The sequence below is a fragment of the Eschrichtius robustus genome, chromosome 1 (assembly GCF_028021215.1).
Source record: "Eschrichtius robustus isolate mEscRob2 chromosome 1, mEscRob2.pri, whole genome shotgun sequence".
Taxonomy (NCBI): domain Eukaryota; kingdom Metazoa; phylum Chordata; class Mammalia; order Artiodactyla; family Eschrichtiidae; genus Eschrichtius; species Eschrichtius robustus.
This window is the reverse complement of record NC_090824.1, coordinates 90,401,490-90,420,221: the sequence shown is the minus strand read 5'-3', so window position 1 is coordinate 90,420,221 and position 18,732 is coordinate 90,401,490. Positions and strand designations below refer to the sequence as shown.

The 18,732-nt window shown below is 51.4% G+C and overlaps 1 protein-coding gene across 1 annotated transcript; it reads left to right on the top strand.

Annotated features, from left to right (window-relative positions):
* Positions 1-652: 652 nt before the first annotated feature.
* EPB42 (erythrocyte membrane protein band 4.2) lies at positions 653-18,342 on the top strand. Its single transcript, XM_068535680.1, has 13 exons — positions 653-734; positions 2,037-2,222; positions 3,184-3,414; positions 6,258-6,376; positions 7,302-7,406; positions 8,294-8,471; positions 9,042-9,180; positions 9,476-9,579; positions 10,387-10,629; positions 11,673-11,972; positions 14,741-14,895; positions 16,015-16,148; positions 17,986-18,342. The coding sequence occupies exons 1-13, from the start codon at positions 725-727 to the stop codon at positions 18,146-18,148; spliced, it is 2,067 nt and encodes a 688-aa protein (XP_068391781.1). The 5' UTR covers positions 653-724; the 3' UTR covers positions 18,149-18,342.
* Positions 18,343-18,732: the final 390 nt, after the last annotated feature.

Sequence of the window (18,732 nt, the reverse complement as noted above, 5' to 3'; positions counted from 1 at the left end):
GTGTCCTTGTTGACTAAACAAGTAGAAATAGGAAAGACATAAGCCCTAAGTCCCAACAGAGTTCCAAACCTTCTGGTAGAGTGTCCCAAACCCATCAGGCTTGGAAGAGGCAGAGCTCTTGCTTCTACTTTTAGGACATTTATTTTTCACCAACAAATTCTACCCGCTAATCTCTTTCACACAGATGAATCCCAGACACACATGTTCTCTCGTTATACTATCAAAATGGCCCATGAACATCTAACAGCTTGCAGCTCATGATATGTTTAGGGCCTGAATTTGGAGCTGGATATGGGCCTCCTTCCAGAGTCTTTCAATGTCATCCAGGTAACATCTCTGAGGGTCTCTTGAGGCCACTGAAGCAAGAGGCTTAGAAGTTTACCTGGACTTCTCCAACTGTCAGATCTTCCCCCTCTCCACCCCCCACTCCAGCCTGCCAGACATACCCCTGTCTGGGCCTCCTGGCACAAGAGATAAAACAAGAAAGGGGAACTCCTAGCAGCTGGTCCAAGAGATACCAGAGAGGAAGGAGCAGGAGAGACAAACATGTGGGGAAGCACACAGGTGGAGCAGAAGGAAACTCCACTATTTACAGATTCTTAAGCCAACAAAAGTGCCTTCATCATTTTCTGTCTGGAAGACAGATTCAGAGAGGAATCTCAGAGCAACAACAGTTCAAGACAGGCATTTCCTATAGCCAAGAGGATAAGAGCAGCCTGCAGCCATGGGACAAGGTGAGCCAAGCCTGCTCTCTACAGGGCTTACTGGGCTCTCAGTAGCTCCTCCATCATTACATGTTTTCATTAAAAGAAGCAGGATGGTGGTGGAGGGGATGATGATGTGACCGTGACGGTGAGGTGGTAGTGGGTGCTGATGGTGGTGGAGGTGATGGCGGTAGGGCTATGGTGGGGGGATAGTAAATGGGTGCTGCTGCTGGTGGAGGGGCTGAGGTGTGGGGGCTGGTAGTGGGTACTGGTGGTACTGGAGGTAATGGTTGTGTGGCTCTGGTGGGGAGGGTAGTAGTCAGTGCTGGCAGCAGTGGAGATGACGGAGGTGGGTTATGGTGGGAAGTGGTGGTGGGTGCTGTGGTGGCGATGGTACCGGGAGCGTGGCTATGGAGTGGCAATAGAGTAGCTTGTTGGTGGTAAATTGGTCATCATCATGATGACGGCGGTAAGATGGTGATGGTGGTTAAACGGATTTATATTCTTTATCCCAGGATCATCCTAACATGGCTCTTCTCACTGGGTTGTGGTACATCAAAGCTAAATGGGAGAGAAGGAAGGTAGGAGCCAGGGAATCCAACTAAAAGGGGCAGAGGCAGACACCAAGCAAGGAAACAGGCAGCAGCAGAGAATGCAGAAATCTCAGGGGCCTCTGTTAGCACATTTACATTTACAAGTTCTCGATGTAAAGTGAGAACTGCCTGAGAGGATGTCATGATACTCACAGGCCCCCTCCTTGTAGCGTTTTTCTGGGCTGCATGGTACCACGGGTTTAATGAGCCTTTAGGTGAAAGAGCCACGTGCAATCTCCAGTGAGTTGCTTCTACTGTCTGGGCCTCACTCTTCCCACCTATAAAACAAAACAATTGGACTCAGTGATTTCAAAACCAGTTCTAAAAATTGTCTGATTGTGTTCTTAGAAAAAAAATGAGTAGGGGTGAGCAAAATTCTGGATTTTATTCATTGCTTCTGGATTGGGACCAGAAAGGGGGGTTAACAATGAGAACAAGCTTCACTCTTATTAATAATAGTAACAGTCCTACTTAATGGGACTTACTATGTGTCTGACATGGTGCCAAGCGTATTATATACATTACCTCATTTGCTTTCCGCAACCCTGCAAGGAGGGATGATTGTTCTAAGGAAGAGGAAACTGAGGCTCAGAGTAGTTAAGTTACTTGCCTGAGGTGGCACAGCTAGTAAGTGAGTTGAGCCAAAGATTTAAACCCTGGTCTCTGGCTCCAGCATCTCTGCATTTACTGACGTTGTCACATTTGCCTAGTCTCCATGATTTCTTTCTTTTCACAATAGGCCTGGGGATCAAGAGCTGCGACTTCCAGGCAGCAAGAAACAATGCAGAGCACCACACCAATGACATCAGCTCCCAGCGCCTCATTGTGAGGAGGGGGCAGCCCTTCACCATCAGCCTGAACTTCTGGGCTCCAGTCCGCACATTTTTGCAAACCCTGAAGAAGGTAGTCCTCATTGCACAAACTGGTGAGTGGGGCAGGCCTCGACCTCTTTGGCAGCAGGACTGGGGGTTTCTTTCTCTTGCCCACCAAGGGGCACATGGCTCACACTGCACCTGGGCCTCCAGAAGTCCTGCCCACCGGCAGGGCCTGTGAGGATGAGATAATATGCATAATAAGTAGCATTTATTATGATTCAGAAGTTGCTCAGCCGCATTATCACTAAGGGGTTCCTTTGTTGCATATATAATATCAGTTTTGTAGAAAAGCCTGAATGGGATTTAACCTAGGCTAAATATAACATTTAATTGCTACTACTTGCTGAATCTGTACTACATGTCAGATATTGAGCCAAGGGCTTTACATGCAATATCTCATTAAAACTTCACATCGGGGGCTTCCCTGGTGGTGCAGTGGTTAAGAATCCTCCTGCCAATGCAGGGGACACGGGTTCAAGCCCTGGTCCAGGAAGATCCCACATGCCGCGGAGCAACTAAGCCCGTGTGCCACAACTACTGAGCCTGCACTCTACAGCCTGCGGGCCACAACTACTGAGCCTGTGAGCCACAACTACTGAGCCCATGTGCCACAACTACTGAAGCCTGCACGCTTAGAGCCCACGCTCTGCAACAAGAGAAGCCACCTCAATGAGAAGCCCGCGCACTGCAACGAAGACCCAACGCAGCCAAAAATAAATAAATAAAATAAATAAATGTATTTTAAAAAAAACACCTCACATCGGCCCTATGAAAGAGGTATTATTACTACACCCATGTTATACACTATGAACCTTTTCTAGATACAAGTCCATGAGCACTGAGGACCTGTGCTCTCCCATCACCCTTTACTGCCTCCCATTCCTGGATGGGCTGCTTTCATTCTCCTCCTAATCTAATTTTCACTTGCTCCATCTTTGTGATACTTCACTTTGTTACTCTGAGTTGTGGCAAAGGGGTCCAAATGACCAGTTCATCTCTGTGTGACTGCAGGAGAGCAGCCTTCCAAGGCCAACCGGACCCAAGCCACGTTCTCAATTTCCAGTCTGGGGGACCGGAAGTGGTGGAGTGCAATGGTGGAGGAGAGAGATGACCAGTCCTGGACTATCTCTGTGACCACACCCGCAGACGCTGTCATTGGCCACTACTCACTCCTGCTGCAGGTTTCGGGCAGGAAGCAATGCCTGGGCCAGTTCACGCTGCTCTTTAACCCCTGGGGTCGAGGTGAGTTTGGACCTTGGCCAGCCTGGGCTGCAAAGGACTCAAGGCCCCGGAGCTGGGGCACGACTGCTCCAGGCCTCAGGGCCCGGCTCCCTCTAGGGCAGCACCAGCACTCAGCTCCCGTGGTGCCTGCTCCCTGGATGAATGGCCTCTCAGACCCAGGGTCCTCTCTTGGGGTCACCTTGGAAGAAGCAGCCCAGGGCTTCCCACTGAGAGCAGAGGCTTGTCTGGTGCTGGCTCAGGCTATTTGGTCACAGGAGCTGAGACTCACTGAGATGACCCTAGGAGAACTACCCTCTATTATAACAGGACAGCGGCCAAGAGCTGGAAAGCGCTTCAGGAAAAGAGGCGACCTGAGGGAGGGGCTTCTCTGTTCCCTCCCTGGGCTCCCAAAGTCTGTCTCCAGGGTGAATCCAGGTTTTGTGGGACCTGAAGTTTATATAATTTGGGGGACCCTCTTTCAGAAAAAGAACACAGAATTTTGAATTACTAAGGCTCCTCCCTGGGCTTATAGGGGTCTGTACTGGTGGGGGGCCCAAAGCTTCAGCTTCAACTTCACAGTAAATCTTCCTTTCTGCGCTCTCTGCTTCCCTCCACTTGTTAGTTCTGTCCTTACTACAGACTGCTGGGCTCTCTCCACACTGACCTATCCAAATATCTGCCTGGAACAACAAATCAAACAGCCAGCCTCCCTAGCTCAGCAGCCTCTGGGTGGACTTCCTGGGGTCAGGTGGCCTCCAGTGGCCACCTCTGGCAAAGTTCAGCTCTAGCTGTCGGGACTGTTTCATCTAGAAAAGACATCAGACATGGCTGACGTGCTCCAAACAGGAGCTAAGAGAACATTTCCTCTTCCTGCCCATTCTGAAGACTGAATCTGTCTTCCCTTTAGAATCTGCCACCCCCTCACCTTAAACCTTTGTGTTCCCTGAACGGTTGTTTGGGGGACGGGAAAAGTTTCCTCCTGCTTGCCTGTCCCTGCTACGCCAGACAAGCCTTTTCCTTTCATGGCCTCATTACGAGGCAGGGCTGGGAACAAGGGGAAGTAGAAGAAATCTTACCAGGTTCCTGCTCCCCAGTACCTGATGCCCTTTCTCTATGGCACCTGAATCCCAGTGAGCTCCCTATCTCCACTTCTTTTGCCCAGGCTGGGGTTCTGCAGTACCCCCTCTTTCAGGTGGCCCTGTCTCTCCTCAGTTCAGGCCCTTTGCTTCTGCTCCAAGGGGTTTGGCAGGTTGAACAATGGATGGGAACTAGTGTCCATTGAGGTCCCCTTGCCCCATGTGGGTGAGTGTGGATTCAGGGCCCCTTCAGCTGGGGGAGGCTCCATGGCTCGCTGTACACTGAAAGACCCTCAAGCCATTTCCCTCCAAAACTGAGGCTTTAGTGTACCCGCCTTGCTGACTCTGAGCCCACAGCCAGAGCTAGACCCTGATGGCCAGAGCAAAGACACAGCAAAGACAGTTCTGGGACAGTGCTTGGTTCAGAGGGAGCTCACAGTCTTGACTCAGTGCCAGGATTCCTGCCTCCATGCCTGGTTTGTAGGGACCTGTGTAGGGAAGGCCTCTCTATGGGGGTGAGGGAGGCGTGGAGGGGGGCAGTGTCTGTCTGGCCAGGAGTGAGTTGTTGGCACTGCTCACCTGGGAGGTAAGAGATTTTCAGAGGTTATCTGGGACTCAGTCTCATCTTAGCATACTTGGAGATGGGGCTCTCCTGGATTCAAAAGGAAATTTTACATCCTGTAATGAAAGAGTCCTATTTATAAGCAGGGACTTTATAAAGGGGGGAGGGGCTCCACCCAAGCAGAGAAGAGGAGGGGCTGCTACCTATGCTCTGAAAATGTACTTCCCAGAGCCTGCAGTGCCTGGGGCCAAACACCTCGGTTTAAAGTGATTTCCAAAGAAGTGATGTCCAGCTGACTTCACAGACAGTACTAAGGATGGAGGGGCAGGGGCCCAGGGCTCCTTGGGCCCATGGTTCTGTGATCTTCTGTCCCAGGTTTTTCAGGGATTCCTGATTTCTAATATGCCATCCTTCTTTTACTTTGAGTACCCTCATCCCAGTTGGATTCCTGGGGGATGGTTTGGAAATCCTCTTCTCTTTCTAGTCCCCAGGAACTAGTCTCCCACCCCCCTCTTCACCCCTAGCACCAGGCAGAGGGAGACACTTGGCAAGCAGAGCCGGTCCCTCTGCTGCTCCCAGCTTCCTAGAGTGGGTGATGGACTCCTTAAAGCCCCCACCCTCCTCATGATCCCCAGCCCAACCCTTGGATGGAGACAGCAGGAGAGGCAACGGGGAGAGACCATAGGAGTCCCAGACCCACTTGGACACCCTGGGTGGAAACTAATGCTCTGGCTACTGCTCCACACAGGCCCACCGCTGCCCCTGACCCTGCTCATCTTCCCTTCGGCTCATGCCTGTCAACACGTTTGACTGGTTTTTCTGAATCACTTTTTTTTTTCGGTTGAACTTGTGAGAGAGACATAACAGGTCCCCTGGGAAGCTCCCTGGGCTGTTGCCAAATTCCCTTGGTTCAGTAGCACTCTGGCTGCAAGTACCTTCGGGAACCAGTAGGCCTTTTAAGGTTGGCTTGTTCCTGTTGGCTGGCTGACCATGAAGGCCACCATGGCTGACCCAGGGACTCTGACCCCCTTCCCCACTCTCACCAGAGAGGAGCCTGGATCCCAGTGTGGGGTGAAAGGAGGGGGTTCCTCCTCAGTCCCCATCAGGCCTGGAGCTGAAGAGAAGGCCTGCAGCTGAATCCCACCTGAGCATGGAGGGCAGAGGCCTGGAGGTGGAGGGCAAGCCCAGTATCCCACAGAGCCTCATCCCTGCCTGCTTCTCTCCAGAGGATGCTGTGTTCCTGGCGAATGAAGCTCAACGCAGGGAGTACTTGCTGAACCAGAATGGCCTCATCTTCCTGGGCACGGCTGACTGCATCCAGGCTGAGCCCTGGGACTTTGGCCAGGTACGGGGGCCCCCGGGGAAGCCTGGGGGACAGTGAGTGTCCCATAACCTTCAGTACTCAGGTCAAACAGAGTGGGCAGGTCCAAAATCCCCTGGTCATGAGGCCATTTCTTTATGCAGTTTCAGCCCCGTGGTACCTCTCTTCCCTCAGAGCCACACTAGACCATCCTCCACAGCTTCCAGAGTTATCTTCCTAAAGACGACGCAAATCAAACCTCTGTTAAATCCCCACCACCTACAGGATAAAAAACAAATCCCCTGGCTTGACACACAAGGCTCTTCACAGCCAGGCCACTGCTTTCCTTTCCCCAAGAGCCACCCCATGCTCCAGCCCCTGGCCCTCCCTTGAATGTGCAGGCTGAATGTTCCCTCTGCCAGGAGTACCTTCCCTCCCTTATCCCCTGGAAAACTCCTACCCATCTTTTAAGGCCCTCTGAAAGCCTCCCCCAGCCCCCGGTGGCAGAGTGACTCTCTCCACTGTGCTCCCTGGGTTGGCATCTCTCCTAGAGCCCTGGCCGCGTTGCTGAGATCTGTAGCCTAAGCGGCCACATGTCCCCCTCCCTCCTAACCCCGGGCTCCTCAAGAGCAGGAGCCGCTGTCTAACCTGCCCCCACACAGGACTGCCCTGTCAGGGGCAGTGGGAGCAAATGACATGCAAAACGACAGAAATGAAAGGGCTCGACACAGCCCTGGCGCTCAAGAGCTCACACTATCAGGAGTCAGACAGCAGAAGAGGCAAAGGGTTGGAGTGCCGGGCACAGGGACCAGGCAGCCCTGGGGACAGAGGGAAAAGCCAGAACTCCAGAGGGGGCAAGGCAGGAAGGAGTGGCGCCTGAGTCTGGAGAAGGACGAGGGGACGGGGTTGACTTGTGGGAGGAATGCCTGACCTGCACACCCGCCATCATGGCCCTGTGTGGTCCTTATAGTTCGAGGAGGATGTCATCGACCTCAGCCTGGACTTACTGAACGTGGACAAGCGGGTGGAGAAGTGGGGCAACCCCGTGCATGTGGCCCGTGTCTTGGGTGCATTGGTGAGTGAGGACAGGGTCGGGAGGGGGAGGCGATGAGAGGGCAGCCCTCTGACAGAGCTGTCCCACCTCTATGGCCCTGGAAATCTTCAAATCACAAATGGTCCCCTCCTCCCAGGGTGTGGGGGACAGTCCTTGAAGAAGGTTCTGAGCGAGGAGGGGAGGACAGTAGCATCCACAGGGGAGAGAAAAGCACAGGGAGGTGTCAGCCCTCAGGACACAAGCCAGCAAGGACTAAAGCTGGCCTGGAATTCCTTGGAGTGCTCCCCCCTCCCTTCCTCCCCACCCCCAGCCCAACCTGGGGGCTTAGGTCCCTGGGAGGAAGGGGGTCAGGTCCATCTTACCCAGTGTTTGCTGCCAAGGTGGTCAAAGGAATTTGTTCTCATTTCTAAATTATTCCCATGAAGGTAGCTTGGTGCTTTCCTGTTGTCCTTAAAAGTTCTCTCACAGGAATAACGTCTTCCGCGTTTCCTCATGTGGCTCCGTCCACCCCTCTGAAGAGCTGGTGAGGGACAGGGCCAGCCTGCGAGGAGGAGGAAGCTTGGGATGCGTGGGCCTCGAGGCCCCAAGTGCAAACACTTACAAGGAATGGGCGCCAGGCAGGCCAAGGAGCAGCGAAGGAGCTCCCACGAGGGGCAGCCCTCCTGCCGCTCTCGTGTCCTGAGTTTTGTTTTTCACTACGGTCCATGAACCACTGCTTCCGTAGGACTTGTTAAAAAGGAGGATTCCCAGGAATTCCCTGGCGGTCCAGTGGTTAGGACTCAGTGCTTTCACTGCCCAGGGACACGCAGGTTTAACAAGTTCCAGGTGATTGCCCTGCAGCTGGTCTGTTCACCACGCTTGGAGAACTGTGATGAGCCCTCCTTGCCCACCCACATTTCCCCAAACAGCTGCACGTTCTCAAGGAGAAGAGTGTCCTGCCTACCCCGCAGATCCAGACCACCGAGGAAAGGGCCTTGCTGAACAAGCGCCGGGGCAGCGCGCCCATCCTGCGGCAGTGGGTCAAGGGCCGGGGGAGGCCCGTGTATGACGGTCAGGCCTGGGTGTTGGCCGCCGTTGCTTGCACAGGTACAGAGCAGGCTTGCCTGCCGCGCCCAAAAGTCCCCTTGGCGTCCGCGCAGTGTCTGCCCTGCTTCTTGGGTTGCCACTCCTCCACCCCGCAGCGCTTCCCCGCCTCCATCACACTCATAACTGCTCCCGGTGCGCCGTCTGGCCAAGAAACCGGCCACTTATCCCCCACCTCCCAACCAGCTGCAGCTCCTTTCGCCCCTTCAGCAAAGTTGGGCCCATCTGGCGAGCTCTGCTCCCAAACTCACTTCTCCCCGGAGCTTCCCCTGCCCCTGCCCCAGGAAAGCAAGCCCTGTTGTGTATCCCGTAAGCCTCCCTCCGCTGTGTACTCTGCCTGCTGTGTAACTGGTTTGTTCCTCATTTCTGGGCCTTCATATGGCCTGGATCTGGCTGGTGTCAATTCTAACTTTCCGATGCCTGTGTCCCTTCTCTTTCCACAATGTCGCCTGGCATTTAAGATAGTGAAAGCGCCCGGTGTCCAGAGGAGACCCTGAAAACGCTAGCCGTATACCCTGCACCCCACATCCCGGGCCTCTCTGGTGCCCTAACCCCCTGCCCCCTTCCGTGCAGTGCTGCGAGGCCTGGGAATCCCTGCCCGCGTCGTTACCACGTTCACCTCAGCCCAGGGCACTGGCGGGGGCCTGCTGGTCGATGAGTACTACAATGAGGAGGGGTTTCAGAATGGAGAAGGCCACAGAGGCAGAATCTGGTGAGAAGCTTGAAGGGGATGAGGTCCCAGACCTGGAAGGGCTCCAAGCCCGCGGGGTGTCACCCATGGGAACCCCCCACCCCCAAGTGGCCCTGCTGAGAGCAGGCCTTCAAGACTCTTGAAGGCAGGATGCTGATGGTCAGGGTGAGTTGTGGAGTGCACGCCCCTTCCCAGGAGTGATGCAACCACTTTTATGCAGCATCCGCCTATCCCCCTAGTAACAGCTCTGTCATTTCTAGGACTGCTTCGGGACTCTTTTTTTCCCCACTTGAATTGTTTCCTTTGCTACCTTCAGGATCTTCCAGACTTCCACGGAGTGCTGGATGGCCCGGCCTGCTCTGCCCCAGGGTTATGACGGATGGCAGATTCTGTACCCAAGTGCTCCTAATGGAGGTGGAGGTAAAGCCTGGGCATGGGCCCAGGACTGCCCTGGGCTGCACAGAGCTGCATGAGGACAAGGAGTCCTTCGGAGAGGAAACAGGGGCAGCAGGTGGTCCAAAGGGGGTCTGCATCCCCTAAAACAGGAGAAGCGCCAGGAATGATAGTGACCAGCAGAATGCTGACCTGATGCCTGCAGGCTCAAGGGAACAAGGGTGTTAGCCATCTTGGCCCCAAGGTCTCAGGGAGACTAGCCCCCCTCAGAGCAACAGGTGAGGGAGCTGAGTCTCATGGAAGGGCAGAGGGTCTTAAGACAGCTTGTAGAGTGAGACTTCTGGGGTTCTGGATGTGGATGAAGAGGATATCAGGATGGGCTCAAGCTCAGAAAAGGAATCTTCAGGAGTTATCAAAGGATGGCTCTTCCTTTCCCAGGAACAGAACTGTCACAGAGCCTGGCACATAGGAAGTGCTCAGCAAAGGCAACCTATTCCTATCATGTCTGTAGTCAAGCTGGCTTAGGAACTCCCATGTACTCTACACCTCTGAGGTTATTACCTGTCCAGTTTCTGAGAGGGCTCCTGCCATAGGCCATGACCAAAAAGTGTTGTCACTAAATAGTGAGTTTCACCTCAGCAGTACCCTCTCAGAAACCCTGCCTAGTGCCCACCTCTGACCTTGATCCCAGGGGAGGGACATAGTGCCCACCTCTGACCTTGATCCCAGGGGAGGGACAACAGGGCATAGGATGGGGACTGCTGTTGTGCAGCTCTGACCCAAGCTGAGGTCTCGGCGTGGTTCCTCTCGCTCACCGACCTTTCTCTCCCCCAGTCCTGGAGGCCTGTGATCTGGTCCCAGTCAAAGCGGTCAAGGAGGGGACGCTGGGGCTGACCCCTGCAGTATCAGACATTTTTGCCTCGATAAATGCCTCGTGTGTGGTCTGGAAGTGCCATGAGGATGGGACACTGGAGCTGACCGACTCCAACACTAAGTATGTTGGCAACAGCATCAGCACCAAGGGTGTGGATTGTGACCGCCGTGAGGACATCACGCAGAACTACAAGTATCCTGAAGGTACTGGGCAGAGGAGGGCCCCGCAACAGCAACAGGAGGCAGAACGTGCGCCAGACACATGCAGGCCAAAGAGAGGGCCTTTCCCCACCATCTGAAACAGGATTTCTCAGCCCTGTTTGACATCATTCACACTTTGGACTGGCTAACTTCCTTGTGGAGGGCTGTGCACCACAGGACATTCAGCAGCATTCCTGGCCTCTATCCACTAGATGCCGACCCCTCCTCAACCACTGCCACCAGTTGTGACAACCAGAAATGTCTCCCAACATTTCCAGATGTCCCCTGGGGGCACAATTGCCCCCAGTTAAGAACCACTGCTATACAACAGCACAGTTAATAGCAAGCCCAGCTGCCAAGAGATGTTCTCTCTCTTCTGCTCTCCTTCAACACCCCTCCAACCTGATTTGGAGCCCACGGCTGCACTGTCCACCCATTTGTCCAAACAAGAAGGCTTGCACTGTCCTTGAGTCTCCCCCATGACCACCCCACTGTACTCTCACACCCATCGCCTCATCTCCTTCCCCATTGCCTGTAGGTCATCCAGGGCCTCATCATCTCTCGTCTAAAGTATTGCAGCAGCCTCCTAACTAGACCCCCGCCTCCAGTCTCCCCATCATTATTCCATTTTCAACTTACAGTTTCCAGAATGAGCTTCCCAAGACACAAATATAATTATGTTACAGAATATTCCTGTTCCAGAATATTCCATGGCCTCCATTGCCCTTGGAATAAGTCCAAACTTCTTCACTTAGGAAGATTCAAGTCCCTGCAACTTGTACAAAAACTAGCTCTCTCACCGTTCAAGGGGCAGATTCATAGCACTTGAAGAACTTGATCCTGTGAGTGGCTTGGAAGAGATACACTGTATCTGTGATGGGTCTAACACATCTTTTTTTAGCTAAATACGGACCTAGAGGTTTGCAAAGCTCTTGTGGCTTTGGCATTTGAGCAGCAGTGGGGAAATGAACCTTAATCCTGGGCTGCTATTAGAAGGGTCTACACCTGCTGGGTAAGAGGCTTGCTTTGTTTATTCCATTCTTCAGGATCTCTTCAAGAAAAAGAGGTGCTGGAGAAGGTCCAGGAAAACAGAATGAAACATGGGAAAGACGATGGCATCCATCCTCCCAGTCTCGAGACTGATGATCCTCTACATTTCTTCTTGGAAGCACCCAGCTCCCTAGCCCTGGGAGGGGATGCCCGGTTCTCTGTGAACTTGTTAAACCCTAGTGACCATGACAAAGAAGTGCAGCTGGCCGTTGGGCTGCAGGCAGTGTACTACAATGGTGTCCTTGCTGCCAAGCTCTGGACGAAGAAGCTTGTCCTTACACTCAGTGCCAACTCAGGTAACTCTCTACGGCCCCCCCTCCCCAGACACTCCACACACCCAGCTCCCACCCTGGGCAGGCAGCAGCTTTATAGCACCCCCTGCAGATCTGAAGAGATAGCATCTAGCCTCTGGTGTGCCCTCTCTCTCTTTTTCTCTCTCTCTCTTTCTCATTCAACAAATATTTATTGAGCTTCACACAGGGAAAAAACCCCACAATTCTGATTGCAGGTATATAAGCAAACAGACAGTGTAAGAAGCAGTGTAAGAAGTGTTTGATAAGGTAAACAGAGCACAATGGCGGGTTAGCGTCTTACCCAGGCTGGAGCAGGCTGCCCCCAGGTAAATCGGGCTGCCCTCGGTCTTGAAGGTTGAGTAGGACAGTGTCAGACAGAAAAGTGGGTCATGGGCATTCCAGGAAGAAGGGACATATGCTCAGGTTCTTCCTCCTCCTTCAGATTCTTATTTAATTGATTTGGGATGGGATCCAGGCACTGGTATTTTTTCAGAGCTCCCTGGGTTATTCTAGGGTTGAAATTCCCTGGACTACAGCAGTTGTTCTCCAACTTTGCTGCCTATCAGAACCACCTGGGGGAAGTTTGATGCTCAGCCTGCACCCCAGACCAATTAAGTCAGAAACTCTATGGTTTGGCACAAACATCAAAAAAAATTTAAAGTCCTTGGGTGATTCTGATGTGTAGGCAAAGAGAATCAGTGGAATAGTGCTTGTCTACATGATTGCAGCAGCCTCCTGACCGGTCCCCCTGCCTCCACCCCGTTCCCTTCTCAAGGGAGGGAGGGATGGAGTGGGGGAGTGGTGTGAGAGCTGGACAAGGCCAGATCATGAAAGGGCCTGTAGATCCTGCTGAGGAGTTTGGGTTTTGTTCTCTGGGCAGTGGGGAGCTGGTGGCAAGTTTTAACCAGGGGAGTCAATGTGATCAGAAATTCATTTTAAAAAAAGAACTTTGGATAGAATGGAATGGAAGGGGTCGTATTGGAGTCGTGGTTCTCAACCTTGGCTGCACGTTGAATCCCCTGGGGAATTTTAAAAATACTGATGCTTGGGCCTCACCATCAGAGTCTGTTATAATTGATTTGGGGTGTGGCCTGGCACTGGGATTGTTTTATAAAGCTTCCCATATGATTCTAATGTACATCCAATGTCGACAACCACTGGATTAGAGGTTGGAAGGTTTTGTAATAATCAAGCCAAGAAATGAAGGACAAACTAAACTAGCAGCACTTTTCAAATGAAGTCATATTGAAGAGGTGGGCTAGATTGAACTCGTGTATGTGGGGAGAGGGTGCTTCCAGTTTGGGTGAGCCTCTAGAATAGGGCAAATGGGAAAGAGCAGGTTTGGGGAGAAAGATGTTAAGTTCTGTTTGTGGCATGTTGGATTTGAAAGCCCGTAAGACATCCAAGCTGTGACGGCCAGTAGGCAGCTGGAAACCTAAACCTGGTACACAAGATAAAGGCCTGGATGGGGGTGGGGGGAGTGGGAGAGGACTGGGAAAAGACGAGAGGGTGAGGAGGAAACGCAGGCAGCACCAGCGTGTTGGGGTGCAGGGGGCAGTCAGGGAAGGAGCAGAGTGAGAGACTGAGAAGTGAAAGAGAGGATGGGGGCACAAAGCAAGGTCAGCAGAGAGGCCATGAGAGGTCAGGGCTGAAAAGCATCCACTGACAGAGTGGTCTGACAGAGAAGCAATGGCAAAGACCAGGTTCCTGGGGCTTAAACAGATTGAGAGTTGAGGAAGTGAGACAAGGTGTGCGGTCCTTCCTGGAAGAATGGATGGAAAAAGAAGGGAGACCGGGTGGTAGTCAGCCAGGGACACTGGGGAGGAGGGTATTCTTTGTTTTCTTTTAAGATGAGAAACAGCAGAATCCGCTTACAGGCTGAGGAAGAATCAGCAGAGAGAAAGAGACGGAAACCTCAGGAGAGATGGGTTATAATTGATGGTGCAACCCTTGGGGAAATGACAGGCAACTAGAATAATTATAGCTCACATTTATCGAGCACTTATTTTTGGCAAACATGGTGTTAAGTGTTCTATATGCATCATCTCATTTATCCTCATAACGACCTTATGAGGCAGGCACCATTGTTATCCCACTTTACAGATGAGGAGACCGAGACACAGAGGGTTAAATAATTTGCCCAAAGTTACACAGCTAAGCAGTGGTGGGGTCAGGGTGGGGCACTGATTTAAAAAGCAAAGGACTGGACTTGGGCAGGAGAGATGCCTCACCCTCCAGGGGGCTGGGGAGGGTTAACAGCAGGGGTAGATGTCTATGTCTGTAGGTTGGGAATGAGAACATGAGCTCCAGAGGCTTCCTCAAGGACGAAGGATGGCTTCATTTTCTCTGCAAAAGGGAAAGAGGAGAAGCAGAGAAGGGGAGGGGACTAAGCATACATATATTCAGCCGCGGCTGGGTGGCAGGTCTGAGACCAGCACTTAATGACGTCTCGTGAACCACAAGCCGTCCCGCCAGGTAGGCGTTATTATTAGACAAGGAAACAGGCTCCAAGAGCTTCACTTGTTCTAGTTCACAGGGGCCCTTTCCCCAGCCCTGTGGAGGTGGTCCATCAAGAGTGTTAGTGGCGGCGGTGATGGTGGTCATGGGTGGGTTCTTGACTGAGTTCAATTCTGAAATTGCTGAGAGGAATGAGGCATCTTTCTGGCTTCAGTGAGGTCCCAACTCCTTTGCGTTGTGTGCGAAACTACTGCTTGTTTCCAGGGCGCATGCACTCACCCCTGGGCGTTGACTCCACCTGTCATATGTTTCAGCTGAGAAAATCTCCACCTTCCTGTCCTTCTCCAATTTTAAACAAAACCCGCCAGAGAATAGTTTCCTCAGACTCACCGCTATGGCAACACACTGCAGCCCTACCTGCTTTGCTCAGCAAGACATCGCCATTTGCAGACCACACCTTGCCATCGAGGTAGGCACCAGTCCTTCCCCATATCACTGGCGTTTGCCGCTACTCAGGTCCCCGTTTCAGAAGGCACCGAGCCCCTCAAGCTTCAGAGCAGGTGACCGTGCTGAAGAACTACCAGGAAACGCTGGGTTGAGAGCTCCTTCTCTCGAAAGAGATGGTTTCTTATACGTGCTATTAAGGTTTAAATCTTCCAACTTTAGTTCAGATTAAGTAAAGTTTTCTAAAATTGGGATCTTCCCAGTTGCTGCCTCCATACTTACAGAGATAATAACAGCCTATGTTTATTTAGCACTTTGTACATGTGCCAATGTATTTTCACCTCTTTTACTTCTTTTAATACAAAAGCCCTGGGAGGTGGAATTGTTCCCATTGTTCAGAGGAGGAAACAGTCCCAGAGAGCATCATGCCCACAATCACAAAAATAGGACATTTTAGAGGCTTAGGGCTCTTGGTCCAGTCCTCTTTCCACATGTCTACCCAGACCAAAATGAATGTGACCTGGTCTCTGCCCTGGAGGAGGTTATTACAGTTGGGCAAGGGAGACACAACGTGTGGTCTTTTATGTCAGAGCTTTAGGAGAGGTACAAAGTCGCTCTGGGACAAGTGAAGTAAAGGGGATTAATTCCAGCTGGTGGGTTTGGGGAAGACTTCATGGAGGATGCGGCATTTGTGTTGGGCCTTGAAAAATGGGTAAGCTTTCAGTGCAGAGGTGGGGGAAGGCCGTTGCAGACAGAAGGCTGAGTAAAGAGGCCCAGAGGAGGGGAGCCTGAGGGGTGCGTTGAGGCTGCAAAAGTGCCCGAAGAGACTGGGGTGTCTTGCAGTCAGGGGAGGAACAAATGAGCCTGTGGGTAGATTGGGGGCAGATCAGGAAGGGCTCTGAATGCCAACCGAAGCTGGATTCTGAGGACAATGGGAAACCCTCCGAAGTTTCTAAGTGAGGGAAAGGCACCATCAGAGGTTGTCAGTGATGGCTCAAGGGTGAGAGTAAATGCAGGAAGAGCAGGTAGAGGGGTGGGGAAGTCAGCTGTGGAGTTTGGGTGAGGATGGCAGAGCTAGGAGAGTAACTGAGGAGGCTTCAGGGAGGGTGGCCAGGAGGGGAAGGAGTGACTGCATCTCCCACAGATGCCAGAGACAGCAGAGCGGCATCAGCCCCTTACGGCCTCAGTCAGCGTCCATAACTCCTTAGATGCTCCTATGAAGGGCTGTGTGATCTCCATCTTCGGAAGGGGACTCATTCACAGAGAGAAGAGCTACAGGTAAGAGACCGCAAGCTTCTCAACCCACAAAAAACATCTCAACTGGTCAGAAAGGCAGGAACCCAAGATCGATGACTGTCTTTTTACTTTGTCTGTGGAGACAGAGCAAATACCTGCCAGAGCTGAACTAAAGGATTAGGGCCTCTCTCATCCTGGGGCCACCAATGTGGGTACAGGAGTGACGGAGGAGGCTCTGTGCCTCTCGGGCACCTGACGCTGGCCGCGGCCCTGGTCACACAGGGAGAGCCTGGGTATTGCTGGTGGATGCAGGCGAGGGGGTTAGGGCTGGGGGGGAGGGAACGCCACAGGGAGGGTAGGCTGCCTCTCAGTGAAGCCAGAGAGCTGCATCCTACTAGTGACACCACAATACAGAATTTTGTTTATTTACGCATTCTCTTTTACTCCTAATCCCTACCCCCATTCCCACTACCACTCTTCATATCCTTTTTTTAGTATGTATAAAATGAGTACTGTTGCTTCATGAGTACTGTATTTTTAACTTACGTAAATGGTGTTACGTCTAATTCTTTTTCTTACTTTTCACTCAGAACTATGTTTTTACGATTCATCCACATGTCAAGTCCATTGCTTCTGCTGCATATTACTGCACCGTGTACACCCCCCACTTCCTACCACGCCACTCCACAGCGCCTCCAACTCTCGGACACTACAAATATACGTCCCCTTACATACTCGCTTGAAAATTTGTGGGAGGTGGGGGGAAATACACGCAGGAATGGAGTTGCTGAGACATAGGATATGACCTGGTTTGACCACGTGCTATCAGATTGGCTTGCATAATGGCTCCAAGAGTCTACAACTCCCTCCAGCAGTACTTGACAGTTTCTATCTTCCTGCCATTCCTCCACTCTTGGCAATACCCAGCTTTCTCTTTTTTTCCAGTCTAACAGGATAAGGTAATATCTCATTATTGTTTTAATTTACAACTCTTCATATGTTTATTAGCCTTTTCCCTTTCCTCCTCTGTATAGTTTTTTAACTTTGCCCACTTTTCTTTTGGTGTTCCTGCCTTTTTTCCTTGATTTGTGTGTGTGCGTGTGTGTGTGTGTATATACACAAACCCTGTATAGTCTAGATTAGTGCCTTGTTGGTTTTAGATGTTATATCTTAGTTCTTTATTGCTCCTTCTCTCATGATGTCCACGGCATCCTCTGCTGAATACATACATACAGTTTAGAGTTCACAATGCCTACTCCTACCACCCCTGAGGTCCCTGACAGGTTGTCTGGTTGTTGAGCCACTGCCTCAGCCTCAAGAAACTCAGTGGGCCAGTCTTGCCCGTAAGTTGAGAAGAGGGACTACCAACATTTAACCAGACTTCTGTGTTCTCCCAGCTCAACTGTGGGGCAAAGCTCCTCAAAAAAATCTGCACCATTCCCTCAGTCAACATAAGAAGGTCCACAGGCAGACCAGAAGGTTGCTGATAGGGCTCCAAAACACCACCTGTTGACATACTTTCATCTCAATATGCCCACTGGACCCACTGCAGTTAGCAACGAGGGTTCCAAAACAGCCTTCCCCAACATACTATTACTAAGAACGGGACCAGACTGAAGTCACAGGTGATAAACGAAATAACAGATGCAGCTTGGAAGCCCTTAGAATAGGATGTTTCTCTTCTCAAACATACAACTGCTCACCATAGGAGGCTCCTGCCTTCCATCCCCTTCAAACCTCCTCTGTTTCAACAGCAAGGTACTTGGATGTTTATTTCTTCAGAGTCCACCTCTTTAAGCAGGTAAGGATCAGAGTCACTGGGACCAGCAAAGCAATGACCCTGGGACAGAACTAGCAGCTGCCTTTTCCTTTATTTCAGATTAAGTTCGGTGCAGTCCAGAAACACCTTGCGCACCCAACTCGAGTTCACACCAATGCGGGTGGGGCTCCAGAGGCTCACTGTGGAAATGGACTGCGACATGTTCCAGAACCTAACCAACTTCAGAAGTGTCACTGTGGTAGCCCCTGGAACTCTGGCTTAAACTCCCAGCTCCAGCATCACTCTCCCCAACCACCCCTTGAATCTACAATCTAACACCAAACGTGCTGGGAAGAGAAACTCTGCTTATCAGACGAGTGGATCTCTGTTCAGGTTGAGCAGAAGAGTGACCCAGAACAAAACCAGACTCCCAGAAATCAACAGAAGAGACGTTCATTCATTTCTGTCACCCCAGCTCAAGGCACCCATGAAGACTAGCTGTCTTAGAACGCAAACTACTGTTGGGCTTGAGGAATAAAAAGAAGCCTTTGTAGAGGTACTCAGATAAGTAAATTCAGATTTTTTGAGTCCAGGGTTCTTCATAACCATTTACTGTTCACTAATACATACATTAATTTATAAAGGAAAAGAACCTAACAAATCATTCTTCTACTTCTGATGAAATGGGACAATATTAGCTAAAAATATGATTTTTAGGTAATCCTAAAATTACACTGACCAGTGCCATCCCTGACCATTATCCTTAAAGATCCAAAGATGACTGAAGAAAGTTATAAAACACACAGCATGAGACCTGAGCACAGAATGATCTTCTAGATTCAGCTACAGATAAGTCCTTATTAAATA

Bases quoted from the DNA above. Each gene is read 5' to 3' on its own strand.
- EPB42 (XM_068535680.1), top strand. The intron at 7,407-8,293 runs GTGAGTGAGGAC...TTCCCCAAACAG, and splicing joins CCCGTGTCTTGGGTGCATTG to CTGCACGTTCTCAAGGAGAA. The intron at 9,580-10,386 runs GTAAAGCCTGGG...TCTCTCCCCCAG, and splicing joins TGCTCCTAATGGAGGTGGAG to TCCTGGAGGCCTGTGATCTG.